This window comes from Paralichthys olivaceus, chromosome 4 (assembly GCF_024713975.1).
Source record: "Paralichthys olivaceus isolate ysfri-2021 chromosome 4, ASM2471397v2, whole genome shotgun sequence".
In the NCBI taxonomy this organism is placed as follows: Eukaryota; Metazoa; Chordata; class Actinopteri; order Pleuronectiformes; family Paralichthyidae; genus Paralichthys; species Paralichthys olivaceus.
Window position 1 is genome coordinate 19,485,776 of NC_091096.1, and position 14,993 is coordinate 19,500,768.

At 39.7% G+C, this 14,993-nt stretch overlaps 1 protein-coding gene across 2 annotated transcripts; it reads left to right on the top strand.

The window, feature by feature from the left end:
* The first annotated feature begins 907 nt into the window (after positions 1 to 907).
* On the top strand, positions 908 to 13,408 carry zbtb34 (zinc finger and BTB domain containing 34). Of its 2 annotated transcripts, none has more exons than XM_020094008.2 (2): positions 908 to 1,279; positions 6,847 to 13,408. In XM_020094008.2, the coding sequence occupies exons 1-2, from the start codon at positions 1,253 to 1,255 to the stop codon at positions 8,389 to 8,391; spliced, it is 1,572 nt and encodes a 523-aa protein (XP_019949567.1). In that variant the 5' UTR covers positions 908 to 1,252; the 3' UTR covers positions 8,392 to 13,408. The 2 variants fall into 2 exon arrangements, with proteins under 2 accessions (XP_019949567.1, XP_019949568.1); XM_020094009.2 differs by having other exon boundaries at positions 908 to 1,203.
* Positions 13,409 to 14,993: the final 1,585 nt, after the last annotated feature.

The following is a 14,993-nucleotide window of genomic DNA, read 5'->3' on the forward strand; positions in this document are numbered from 1 at the left end:
TTCAAAGCTCTACTGTAAACATAAAGAGATTACCACAGTAAAGAAACCTTTTTTTGTCGATATTGAATGATAGCCAAACACTAAAGAAAATTTTAAGTTGTGTTTTTTCTGAAGATATTTTTCTTAAGATGGAACTTACACGTACAGTATTTTCCCTTATGTTATTTTCGTGGTTTTATTGTCTTGATGCAAGAACATATTTCTGCACTGAGTTGTGCATCATACAGAGAAGGGTTGAAAGCGGAGGTTTCATCATCAGTTTAGTCTCTGGCGCCACTTGGTGGTTTTTAAACAGAACTGAATGGATGCATTTTGAGTTCATGAAAACTGATTATGTAACTCATATAAAAAAATACAAAACTTTCTTTAAAGCCAGCGAATAGTTACAGTAAAGTAGAATGTGACTATGAGAGAGAATTGTGGGAAGACCAATAAAGTGATTGGTGTTGAAGCAACACAACTCAACTCAGATGTAATGATTTGAAGGGGGTTCAACACCCCAACACCACAGTCCTCACTGGGTCTTGGTGGTAGTGATACCTTCATCTTCATCACTGTGTGGAGGCCAAAGTAAATAATATTGTCACTGAATATTAATAATTACAACAATTTGAAAAAGTAACTTTAAAATATATATATATGTATATATAACCCCCCTCCCCCTCTCAGTGTGTGTGTATCTGGGAATGCATATATTAATATAATATGAGGTTTAAAGAACTATTGTGTTGTGGTAAACATGCAGATAAATAGGAGAAAAATGCACTAAACCCACATTTACACATTTCGAGCTCCCTCTCTCTGCCAGGAAGAAGCAGATAGTTTGACCTATGAACAGCCTCAACGGAGGCTGTTGTCAGCAGATAAGAGGATGAGTGGAGTTATCTGCCTCCAAACTCATTTGGAACCCCACTGCTGCTCTGCACTTCTTATTTTTTTGCGCATGTATATGTCCTGAATCACGTCATATATTTAAGAACAAGATGTCTCAGCACATAACACTGACAGGAGCAAGGGAGGGGCTGCTGCAAAACTCACTGATAGAATGAATGCAAAGAGCCAAAAGAACACTTCCTGTTGATGCAAAAAAATTGCAGCAGCAACTGTCTGACACATCTGGACTGGAGAGGGGGGGAGGCCTGGCTGTAGTGTTAGCGAACTACTGAGGGGAATGGACACCGTTTCGTGCTAATCTGCAAGACGGTGAGTTTGGCGGACTCGAACTACGGCTCGGACTAGTCACCGTAATGCAATGTCGGCTCGTCTTCGCCCTCACACTGTAAGTAATGGGGGGGGGGGAATCGTTGTCTGCGGCCGCACGCCAGCGACCAACTGCTAGTTAGCATTAGCCGCTGCTGTTCGCTACGTAGCCCTGGCTGACAGCTAAGCTAGCGAGCGCAGCAGCTAATTCATGTGACAGCCGACACAGTTTGTACCCGTGTCCGACGCTGCAAACTCAGCCGCTAATCTCCACAGTGTTGTCAAGATATCTGAGGCTTGCTTATAGAAAATGTGACTGAATCGCAAGCTAACATACCGTGCGCGAAAGAGAGAAGTTTGTGGAGAAGTTACGCTTTTAATGAAATGAATGTTCGGTGTCGGGCTAGCATACACAGCTGGTTAGCCTGTGTGCTGCTTGATAGTTGGGTTTTTCGACCCCTCCGAGTCTATACCAATGTTTAACTATCACCAATCTAACTATGAGGCATGGTAGAAATGACAAACAGAGGAGCCATGACAACATTAAGCAGGTGGGGGGGGGTTATGATCAAGCTAACGCTAACGTTAGCCGCTCCGCTATGTAGACCCCCAGGAATGGCTAACTAAAGTACGGGGCTAACTGAAGTAGTGTCAGAATGTTTTGTTTTTAAGTTTCCTTTGTCCCCCATGTGTATCTGCATTGTGTGTGAGTACTAAAGTATCAGCGGTACATGCTAACGTCCCGCAGTGTCCATTCACGATGATGCTAACACGGCTAAATGTGACTTTTAATTCTTAAATGTGGAGCTCACGCTTGTGATAATGTCTCGTAGTGCACTGGGCGTCATCCGGCCCGTGCATGTTCGTACTGTCACAAACTGAACCTGAAATGTAACGACACCGGTGTTAGCACCGCTCCTGGCCCGAGTTAATGTACATGGAGAGCCGCTGTGTGGTGATGGGGCAAGCAAAGGACGAAGTGCAGTGACATGGCAGGTTATTCAGTACACCTGAGTTCACCTCGGTCAGCACGGACTTTGTTTTCTTGTTATTCCTGTGGCAGCTCAGCCCTGAGATCTCCCACCCTGCTGCACCAACCACCCAGTGAGAAACCCAGAAAACACACGTTATTCCTGGATACTGCATCTGACACCAGTCCAAATATTTTAACTAGAAGGCATGTCAGAACACAGCCGAGCCAGGGCCATTTCAGCGTTTGCATGAGTAGGCATTATGGTTTTGCACCCATTTAACTGCAGCTGCTTTTATAGTCCTGTTTCTGTTTGGGGTATAAAGCTGTAAAACTCTGCTGGTTGGAGCCATTATGGCTGAAATTAGATGCTAGGTGAATAAGTTGATCTCTGTTTAAAAATAAAGAAAGAAAGCACTACTCCTGTGAGGTGAAATCTGGTTATTCAGAGATGTTTGGGGTGTGGGTGCAGTGGTATGATCTATGTTACTGTCAGCAGCAGTAGGTGCCATGTGTTGAGCTCTGTACGTTTATATATCGTTGGTGATCGTTTGTGTTGATGATATTGTTAAACTAATTTTTTAATGAAAGTATTTTACTATCTACCTATGTGATAGAGTCATTTTAATATTGTTTTGGGAAATTTGCTCGAAGTTGACAAATTCAACAAACATTTGAATTTGCATTTTAACAGCAAAGGGTGGATATGCAGCTCAAACCGTTCCCCTGCCTATTTAGAGGTGATAAATCCTGTTCTGTGGACACTGCCAACTGTACTCATAACAGCGTAATAACTGCAGGGTGGTTATATACTGTAGGTGAGAAGACAATGGAGCGGGATGCCCTAGATAATTAGTACAGGTTTTAAAAGCAGCATTCATGCTGCAAACATGATGTGGTACATTTGTCAGGCCTGACTGTAGACAAAACGCAGGGTAACATCTGCTGGAGGAAAGCACCAGTTTTGGAGGGCAGAGTTGGAGTCTTGTTGCTGTGCGTCAACTAGTTACTCTCATCCCAATGCATCAGTTTTTGCATGAAGAAAATATTTGGCTGTCATTGTGGCAGCCTTTTTTTCTCTGTTGTTTTTTAGAACAATTTTTTCCCAGTGCAAGGTTAAGAATGGATATGTTGTATGAAACGGATAAGTCTTTCACTTGTGTTCATATGACAAGCATGTGAAGAGGCTGTAATGAAATATAACCATTTTCTTTTCATTTCCAGTTTTTCACAAGAAACAAGTCAAATAAGAGAACACACCCAAAGGCAAAGCATACAATATGGAGCTCTGCATATTGAGTTCCCTCTAAGCTCTTAACAATTTCCACAATGTATGTTATTCTTACACAAGCAAAGTTCTTAACATCATGCCTTCCCTTTAATGCATCACAATCTATTTTTATCTTGTTTTGTGCTATCCATTTGAAATTGCTCTCTCTAACCTTTGCCTGTTAAGCATTTCTGTTCTGGATCTGGTGTGGAAATGCTGCTGATGTTGAAGAAAGCCCACATTGCTTAGCTGCTGACTTTGATTTATCCTCTACTTTTCTTTTTTTTTTTTTTGACTCCATATAAGACTCTGCGGCTTTCCACTACAGTTGTGCTGATGTTTTGGTTAGCCAAACTTTCACAAGATACTCAGCATCCTTTCTGTGTACCTACATGAAGCAGCTGTGTCAAACAGGTTTATTACCAGGCGGAGAACATGAGCCACAGATGGACTTTTTAAGCTGAGTTTTAACATTTTTGGTTCTCCCGCATGAGCCAAGCATGTGCGTCTCAACTACTGAGTGCACATTCTTTGGCTGCCTGTCAACTTGGCACGATCCAGTGTGCATCTTGTTGGCAGCTATTGCTGGTATGTGATATATAGTGTATGAACATGTTCTATTTAGAGGTGGGGGAGGGTAAATAATGCACACCTTGATGTGATTCTCTCTAGTTTGTTACATCATTCCCTCTCCTGTGCCAGGATGGGAACATATGGACAGGTTGGACAGGTGTCTTGGCATGCTTTGGTAACTGGAGTGCTGACAGGGATTGCCTGTGCATAAGCTCATTCTAAATTGCCGGCGTAGGTGGGAGGTTGTTGGTTCAGAAGAAGAGATAGTATAAGGGCAGATGGAGACTGTGTGTGGTTTTACAACGTGGAGATATTTGCTTTTACAAACATAATTATACAATATGAATAGGCAGGTGTGGTTTAACTAGTTCTGCTAAGAAGGCTGGGTCCATATTGGTTAATGTTTTATTAACTAAGTCAAGTCAGTGTATTGCTGTGCCGCTGCTATACCTTGTATAAGTGGGATTTAATTATTGATCATTTTGCCAAAATGTGATTCAATCAAAGTTTTTTGTGGCTAGCATGTTATGAAATATCTTAACTGACGGAAGGGTAATGATGTGCTTATCAGAAGTGAAAGGATCAACAAGCATCAACCATAATCACAAAATTACAATTATTATCACAGTTACTTTGACACTTTCATTCGGATGCATCAGAGAAGCTTCAAATAGAAGAGACATTCAATTCAAGAACACATGGTGCTTGCTCCCCTTCACGTAGAACCAGATTTTCCTCTTTTCGCTGCCAAATGCAGTATATGTATTGCCCCCTCTTAAGACTATTATGAGCCACAGTAAGCTTACTATATACACTGTATTGTTGTGTTCCGCCAGTAGCATTTGTTTCATGTACTTTCATGTCACTATTTCTAGTTTAGCAGTAATAGCACTGTAATAATACATAAACAATGATTACAAATGAATGTATGCTGACAAAATATGAGTGTATGATAAAATGTAGAATTTTTTAATTCCTAATTGTATCTTTGCATTACCTAGTGTTTTTGTAATCTCTGTCCCTCTAATACTTTCACTTGTACCATCAGTATTTCAATACTTATGTTGTACTTTATTTGTGTTGCTCTGAAAAAATATCAGGTAAAAATGATTAAAATATTTATTGGATACATTTTGAATCATGTTGGTGATTGATCAGCATTTCTGGCTTAGCAGATCATGAGATGTCTTTTTTATCTGAAGGATGAAGCGTGAAGTTGTTTGAATACCTAATATTTAGTCTGTGCCATCTCAATACTTTCATTCAGACAGTATTTACAGTATCAGTAAATATAAGAAATGCAATGTAAATTTGGGGATGGAAAACATCACTGTAAAGAGCATAAATAAAAGTAGGGCTGGGTTTCACAACTGATACAGCGATATCAGATATTTCACTTTCAGTTTCAACACTGAATGTGAAAGAGATTATCAGAGAGCTGATGCTGTAACTTGTACGGTTGTACAGGCAACTGTAGAAATTTAACAAGGCATTATTAAATATTAATGCTTACATTAATAATTGACCTCAGAGCAGTTACATTAATTTATTGTTAATTTAACATGACAAGTGCCAACAAGTGCATTAGTCAACATGTGTGTTGCATAAATGGTACACTGTGTCAAGTAAGCAACCCTGAATAGGTAAACAAATCGTATTGTAAATATATTATAACAACTAATTGAGGTTTTAAAATCAAATCACCACATAGTCAGTGTAAACATGACGTACTATACCAGATGTAAACATCTGTAATAACTCAGGAAAATCAAGTTACTGGGATTGTCTACCAAAGCTTTTGTGCAGTCAGCTACAGTGGTTGAAATACATAATAAATAAACAAATACAGTGTGTATCAGAAGAGACACAACCTCAAGTGTGTGTGAGACACTATACTGAATGTCAGTACATCCATACTGTGGTTCTTTAACTATTTATTCATGTATAATAAGCCAACATTTTTAACAACAATGTAGACGCATATCCTTGCATATACAAGTTGTGACATACATTTAATACTTTTAATAAAAATATCTTCTCTATTGGCTGTTGTTTATTAGATCTGATGTTTTTGCAGATTTTGTAACTGGGTGATGTTTTGTTGAATGGTCTTGAATATTTGTGTTAGTTCCCACTGTGGTGTTTACTACTTCATTTTAGACATCGTGCATGGTATAGTTGAAGAAGGGCTGTGTGATATGACCAAAATCTCAGATCTCAATAGAGTTCATTTTGTAACTGGATCAGGATTCACATAGTTAGTTGTTACTCCTTGCTCATACTGTGTAAATTATGGCCATGTCTTGTACGTTGCAATGGCAGCCAGTATCTCCTTCCATCAAAATGTTTTTTTCTCTTATCCAAATAGATGTGGTTTGTTGATGTTGACACTTTGATGCTATAAAAAGCTGGTGAAAAAACATGATTGACAGCTGAGACTGGTCAGGAAGATGTATCGGCAAGAAATCATTTTTATAGAGAGTTTTACAGTTATTGGTGGAACAGCTTCCATCTTGTTTTTTTGTCTCTTGAATCCTGCGACAGGCATGCAGTTCTCAGCAGGCAGATAGACCTCAACATAACACTGCACATAAGAGCTTGCTGCGAGCATATTTAGGGGGCAATCACAATAATCAAACCTCACTGGCCTGGTGTTTCTCATATACAGTGTTGTATAAAATAAGCCTCAAGTGTTCATGTTTCCCATCTCATTTGTGTTCCACTGAACAGTTTTTTTGTTAAGTCTGAAATTGTAAAATTCATGCAATCCATTGCAAATGAAGTGTTTCAAAACCTAATGGGTTTTTCCCTTTCTTTTTTTCTTTCCCATCAGGCTGCCGACAAACTGGAGAAACATATCCAAGAAATGGACGACGGCAGTTACATCGAGTTTGATGTGCCGGAGTTCAGTAACACTGTTCTGACTCAGCTCAATGAGCTGCGGCTGCAAGGGAAACTGTGTGACATCATCGTTCACATTCAGGGCCAGCCATTTCGAGCACACAAGGCTGTGCTGGCAGCTAGTTCACCTTACTTCCGTGACCACTCAGCTCTTAGCACCATGAGTGGCCTTTCCATCTCGGTCATCAAAAGCCCTGAGGTGTTTGAACAGCTTCTTGCATTCTGCTACACAGGTCACATGTCCCTGCAGCTCAAGGATATCATCAGTTTTCTTACCGCTGCCAGCTTTCTACAGATGCAAGCCATCATTGACAAGTGTACCCAAATCTTGGAGAGCATCCACTCCAAGATCAGCCTTCCAGTTAGTGTCTGCAGCCCAGAGAAGGATGACTCGCAGACCAGTCGCAATGGGGTCAATGACAGCAACCTTTTTGTGAACCCTACCCAGATCTCCCCCCCTTACTACTCCCGGCAGAGTCAAGCAGGACACAGCTTGGGCCGGGGGCGGCAGCAGCATGAGGAAGGCCAGTCAGACCGTGGAAGCAGTGATAGTGTGTCAGAGCATGATACTCCAATGGAGGGAGAAACCGAGCAAGTGGAACTCATTGGCAAAGATGGGCAGGTAACAGATGTGCATGTGAAGGTAGAGAAGACAGACAGGCCCACCTACTCTGATAGTTCCTCAGCTGGTGATGATGGTTACCACACAGAGTTGGTGGATGGAGAACAGGTATTGGCTGTTAGTGTGGGATCTTACTGTCCTGTCATCCAGCCTGCTACCTATTCTTACTCAGGGCTGTCCTCAAGCATGTCCCCATGCTTTGTCAACCTCAGCAGCTCCAGTCCCTCCCGCTCCATACTCAGTGGCTTCAGAGGTGGGCGAGCCAGGGCAAAACGCCCCCTGGCCATCCCAGCAGGGATGCTGAGTCATATCAAACCAGGCTCAGATGACAGCGAGTCAGCTGTTGGACCCACAGGATTGGAGAATGATGTGCGAGAGCGCAGCTTGCGGAGCCAATGGTACCCTTACAATGAGAGACTCATTTGCATCTACTGTGGAAAGACCTTCAATCAGAAAGGGAGCCTGGACCGCCACATGCGCCTGCACATGGGTATCACTCCATTTGTTTGCAAGTTCTGTGGCAAGAAGTACACGAGGAAAGACCAGCTCGAGTACCACATCCGAGGCCACACGGACAACAAGCCCTTCCACTGTCAGATCTGTGGAAAATGCTTCCCGTTTCAGGGCACCCTTAACCAGCACCTGCGGAAGAAGCACATGGGAGCATCAGAGGGCAGCAATCATATAGACTCTCCAGAGAGGACGGAGGGAAGCTCAGGCCAGAAGGACCAAGAGGAAAGGTCTGAGGGGATGGCCTTTGAGGCACAATATGCAGAAGAGGCGCCAGCCAATGATATGGAGGAAAGCTCAAAATGTAGTCCAGAGGAGGCTCAAGCATCCAGATGTGATTTTTAGGTTCTGCTTCAGGTTAAGGAAGCTTTAAGAAGTGTTTATTTCAACTCAAGTTAGAGGACTTTTTTCGTTTTTAATCAGCTCCCTCTACTAAGGACATTTCTTGCATTAAGGTAAAGTCGATGAATGCAGAGAGGAACTGGGTGCTTTATAGAAATTTTCTTATAAGCAAAGGGAGAAACAACTTACTATTTTTAAGGCGGTCTCAATAATCAAGACCACCTTATTGATTTCTCTTTTTATCTTTCAATGTTTTTTTAAAACATATTTACAGAGTTATATAGGCATGTTGCAATAATTGATAATGTGAAAGCTCTGGTAAGATGCTTGTCATATCACCTTTTTACCTGACCTGTTTTTGCACATGTGGCCACAGGAGGTCACTTACTCACAAGGAATGATTTTTCTGCCAGTGCAAAGCTTGTGTGACATATCCGTTCAATACCTCATGAAGCAACTATACATACTCATAACAGACAGTATTTTAACTTACAATGAAACTCACCAGGTTCTACCTCATAGCCAAGAACCTACCAGGCACAGATATTTTCACCGTTTTAAATCCATTCTAGGTTGTTTGTACAGTATCTTTTTTGCCAAACCCTGTAAAGAATATTCACAAAGCCTTGATACTTAATGGGAAATATTCCTTGCTGATTGTATGGATCAGGGACAAAGTCCTTGTCAGTTGTTTCATCGTCAGCCAGGTTAAAATGATGATTAAGAAGGTGCTATGTTAGGAGTGCATTAAATTTGCTAGCTTGTGTGTTTGTTTTTGGCAAATGCAGAGAACAGAGTAAGAGAATGGCTCTGCATACTTTAAAGATATTGTTTTGCTCTCTAATAACATTTGTTCTACAAAAACCTAGATTTTAACTCTTATCACTACTGGAGATCTCAGTCTGTTGGCCAAGGTGGTTTTAGATGCTATCATCCATGTAATGGGTGAATTACATCCTCACAGTGAAAACATTTATATTCCTCTTATACTCTGATGGCAGATTTATACTGAACTATTCTATGTGTTTTGTCTTGATGGTAGGCTGGTAGGCTTTAGGTAAAAACTCAGCATCTAACTGAGACACGAGTACTCATTCTGTCAACTCAGCACAGTAGGAACAGCCCTGGATCTGTTCACGTAAATCAATGTAGTATACTAGTCTGAATAATATGCAAACAGAAAGAACAAAGGAATCATAGCCATTTTAACATGGTTTTTCTTACATTATTTGAAAGAATTATTGGTTTGTTTCCTTTTGTCTTTCACTCTGTCCTACCTTTTACGATGGGACAATCGATCTGTGATCTTTGTTTTCTGCATTGGTCGGGGTCAAATGCAGATTTGGAACATGGTTTACCTTATTTCAACAATCCTACTTTATGGCGTCGACATAGATGCAGCAGAGCTAGACTAAGGCTAAGAGGCTAAGAGGTAATAGCTTTTAGAGGTAGCTGGTGGGTGGGATGGGAGCAGTGATAAAATGTGCTAATCTAAGTCTTAAATCTGATGCAGTAACAGTGTCAGAGTATTACTGCTTCACTGCAGTGATTTTGTTTTCCTCTGAGTAAAAATATTGTGAACTTTGATTAGACTGTAATCACATGAATTATATTGGCTACAAGTCAAGCATATGACAACATTGTATTTTATCTATACTCTTTGAATTGTGGGGATCAGGGATGGGGATGTTTTTTAGCATATATAGACTTGGTTTTATTTCCATTCTGATTTGAAATAATCTACATTCACCGTTAAGACATAAAGGCACTTAGAAGGCCTCATTAATTAGTCATATTGTGCAAATTTAGAGCTCAGTCGGATGGTCCAATTTCTGTTATCTTGCGTTTTTGTTTGCCATCCAGCTGCTTAACGCTTTGTTTTTGAGCACCTGCTTGTTTTTTTTGTGCCGTCTGGTCCATGTGTTTGTGTCAATCAATTTGAGTTTGATTATTTTATAGTTTTCTTATAATTTTCTACATAAAATGCGTTTGGTGGGAGAAATTTGTGTTTTGTTGCTCATGTCCAACGTTACGTTAAGAGTGCAGTTCTTTTGATCCCAGTGAATGTGCGTTCATCATCTTCACTCATTGACGGCGAAGATAACTATCCAAAATTTCTTCGAGAATTTTGCAAAAAAAATCGCAATAGCTTGCTTTTCCTTATCTTTTTGTGTACGGATTTATCATCACCCACAGTCTGCAAACCTACAAAGTACTTTTTTAGATGAATGTTTACTCAGTCAAGTTTATTTCTGTCAGCTGCTGATGCTGATCTGACCTCATCTAAAATACGCTGAATAATTCGATTCTGCCTATAAAGATTCTTGCCCTTCACCTAGAAAAAAATTAGCAAATGAAAACTGTCCTGCATTATTGTTGGAAATGTTTTATGAGTAATGGGTACAAACTGCTAAAAAAAACTTTGTGCCAAGAGTTAACACCAAAGACTAATAGGTGATTTTTAACAGTGAAGTTTGACTGTATTGTATAATTGAAAGCTTATTAAGAAGAATAGGTTCTTAGTTTAACTAGTAGGACTAGTTCATTGCTATTTGCAAGGAATGTATGTTTCAGCTAAAAACAATCACTTGTGTCAAATTTGAACAATTTGCTAAAAAGACATTAAGCCGCAAAAGTCATGAATAACATATATTAAGCCATAAAAAAGCTGACAATATAAAAGTTGTGCAATTGTAATTGTTTAAAGCCAATGTAAACAAGAGAGAGAATACTTAACAAAAAGTGGCATCTTAAACTTAGTGCCTTGCCACAAGCTTTACATGTTAGATTCTGGCACTTAGATTCCTGTGCCTCTTTCGTTTGTTAATGGATTGAATAGAGAGATTATAACAAAGTGCAGCCACATTATTTCCTGTTAAGTGGTACCAAGAATGAGAATTCATAGAAATTAATTCAAGTTATTCTGTCCATTTTTTTTTGTCATAGGACAGAGAAGTGGTTTTAAGGTTGAACTGATTTTGTAGCAGTCGATTACAATCAAACAAGGCAGACTTGTTCCCTGCAAGCCATCACCCCCATGACAATACTGTAAACCTTTTCTCTAGCCACCTAGGACAATCTTTGCAATGTACTGTAGTTGTAGACATTTCAATAAAGGAAGGAGATGCATGAGAAACGTAAATCTTCTTCTTCCCTGTTCTCTCAGAGCATCTGGCAGGGAAACAGCTGCCTGGGTATTTAGCTGATGATAAACTGTGGAGAAAAAAAAGAAGCTTACCTTCATATACTGTAGCTGAATTGCACGTTGCTCAACCACAAAAATTGTATAAAATTGCCAATGGATTATTTTTTTTTTTTAAACTTGACCTTTTTTTGTATTTGTGTCATCAATTGTGCACTTACAGTTTTTTGTTGATAGTACATGCCAATTCCATCCAGGAAGTCTAGATTTCTCTGTAGTTATCCTTGAGAAGCTCACCTGTAATGGCCTCAGTCACTTTGTTAGGGACCTTTCCCCTTAAATGGTGGTTCTAGACTAGTCAGGTTTTTTTTTTCTTATCAAATGAATAAACAAGTCCATGTCTCCATAATAGGTGAATTGAGGGGAAATAGTTTCAATGCGTTTCATGAACTATAGTTACTAATGTGATAGTACACATCTACAGAACCAGCTGAACTTGAAACACTCGAATCGACTCTTTGTCAACTCTTCGTTCCACACCTCAGAGGAGCGAGAGATGCATTATGGGCCACAAGTAATCAAAAGGAAGTGTTTACAGGGAAGGCTGTCAGACTACTTTTTTGAAATTGCAGCTCGTCCTATTCCTTTTATAATAAACTCACTTCAGGTAGTTTACGAACACTGATACAGGCTTAGAAAAAAATCTTAAGTCTTCCATAGCTTTTCTGTCAGTTTCTGTCCACTGTGTATTCTGAAAAAAAGCAATAACCTTTTTAGAAGTGGTGTATTGGGATCATCAAGCCTATTGAAATATTGGCCTGTCATATATCAAACAAACTGAATGTCAGGGAGCTGTTGATTTAAGTAGGACCAGGACAATTTGATATTGATTTATTTTTATATATTTTCTGAAGCCTTGGACAGTTCGGGTTCCTCTTCAGAAAATATATATATAAATGAAAAAGTGGTGTTGCTTGCTGGTTCTTTTTTTAAATGATGATGATGATGATGATGATGAAAATCCAGTGGATAGTCAGTAAACTGCAACACAAGAACTGAGCACGTGGTTCAGTCGTCAAACTCAGTGGCACTGTTCAGAGTTGCACCTCCAGCTGTGTTAAATAATGAAAGGGATTTGGCGCTGTATAGCCACTGTTTAGGAGCGGGCTATCTGCTGTCATGTCATGGTTCAGTGATCTCCTTTAGCTCCCCGGCGCCGAGACTAGTTGTAGTTGTTGAGGATAAAGAGGGGAAGTTTTCAATCTAGCTATTGTCCCATTTCCTTTTATACCTCTCTAAACACTGCTCTATAACGTGTCTGGCTCATATTTGGTGACAAGGCAAAAAACCTTAGAACTCAGGGTATATCGTGTTTCAAAGTGGTCTCATTGGACATACACCTTATGTCCATAGTATAATTGTGCACTTCTCTTCAGGTGGGGAAACAAGTCCTCAGTAGTGGTTCCCAAACATTCTGCCTCAACGTCTCAATGAGCACCATATTTTCCACAGAGCTGTAGCTCGGGGAGCTCTGGAGATCACGAGCTGAACCATGGCAGCAGCAACGCCCCAACTCCTGTTTTTGTCCACTCTACACACAACCTCACAACCCAACTGTGAACCTCAGAACTCTACTGTTTTGTACAACTATGAAGTAAATGAAGCTAGCTAGAGCTGATGTTGTATCTATTGCCATTTATGAATTTATTTTATAGCATGAAATAAAATATATTTATTCAAATTATATATTTTACTCATAATCATTCTGTGCTGCTTCATTTTGGTTCTTAAGCTTGTATATTGCTTTTTTATTATATAAAATAATGTCAATAGAATAATGCGTTTGTTTGTAAAATAAAGACGCTGATTTGGCTCTGATTTGTCTTTTTTGTTCCTCACAAGTGGATCGATTGAGTCTTTCTACATGTGCATGACAACTCCTCTAAAGCATCTGGTGTAAAGGGGAAAATGAGAGCAGACTGTACTATTCAGCCATCCTTTAATTATATTGTTCACGATGTGTTGAAGACATCCTATATGTTCAAAATGTGTGTCTGGTATGTATGGAATTCAGAATCCTGCAGTAAACTGGTATATAAAAGACGAGTGGAAGAATATCCGATGCAAGTGCAACTCTGGCCCTCCAGAGGGAGCTAGAGAATAAGAAGTACACATAAATGAGTCCCTCTTCTTTAGTGCCAGAAATTTGCCAGTCATTTTTAAATGAGAATTATATTATATCAGAATTATTAGGCCATTGTGACTTAAGACAGCTCTTTAATTTAAATCATTTAAAACGTTACTAATACAAAAACTAATTAGTCATTACCTTGGCTAAATAATAGGACACTGATGTGAAATCTAAGTTTAATACATTTAATAGATAAAAATTACCACACCAGATGTCTGAAAGAACCTTTCCTCTTGTGCGATCTATTTGGTGAATGGAAAATGGGTCATTTACAACTATCACAGAGGCCAAGTAGCAGAATATAAAGAATAAATTGCTTTAGTCTCAGATGGCTGGTAATAAATTTAATTTAACACCAGCAGGATCTCCGGCCAAATTCTAAACCTGATCCTAAACAGTGTGATGGCTTCTGTCCCCGCTGTGTTAAAAATGCATCCAAAGGGACATTTTATGAACAGAAAGTGGCAGCTGTGCAACAGACCCCTGTGGTTGTAAGTGTTTGTGGCTTTAACAAAAAAATAAGACTATAAAGGAGCCAAATGACTAATAAACCATGTAACTGGCCAACTATGTGCTGCACTAACATTTTCTGGAAACAAGTTTCAGGCTGCTTATTGCAGTTTGTGGAGGATTTCATCAGGTTTTTTGTGATTCATCTCTATAATATAATGCCTGACACTGATAATCTCAGAAATGTAACATAGTGCTCATACAAATTATGTGAAAGAAGCGTCAGTCATTGCTGAATATTCTAATAAACTGGACGAACTGTTTAAATGACAGCATTAGAGGGCTGCAAGGACATCTGATCCTAAAATAATATGCAGAATTGCTCTGTTCAGTGGAATATGAGAATAAAGAGAACCACAAGATACAAGGCCAGGAAACCCGAGGCAGCCCTGTTTCCACAAGGGGTCTTTAACTGCATTCTATGGGTATGATGTATTGCGGCTCTCAGTTACAGAAATCCTAACAGTCAGATGAGAGTGCATAACTGATAGGTATAGATTTAAATTTGTACTCTAGGGTCGATCATTACTTCTGTTGTGGCAGTGTTGCAACTAGAACATGACTGTTGGGTGTTCACTTCCCAGTAAACAGCTTTGTTGGACTTTTGTTGATGTCATGCAGCAGTGCACCCATAGTTTCAAAACTGCAAACCACTTGGTATCTCAAAGTTCAGGACAGGTCATGGCCCATAGTGGCAGGTTACCTTACCTGCTTGCTGCTGGAGTTTCTGTGACATGATGTGTTATAACATGATAAATTCAT

Excerpts from the sequence above, each read along its gene's own strand:
- zbtb34 (XM_020094008.2), top strand. The coding sequence starts at position 1,253 with ATGTCGGCTCGTCTTCGCCCTCACACT. Across the intron at positions 1,280-6,846 it reads CTCGTCTTCGCCCTCACACT|GCTGCCGACAAACTGGAGAA; the intron begins GTAAGTAATGGG and ends CTTTCCCATCAG.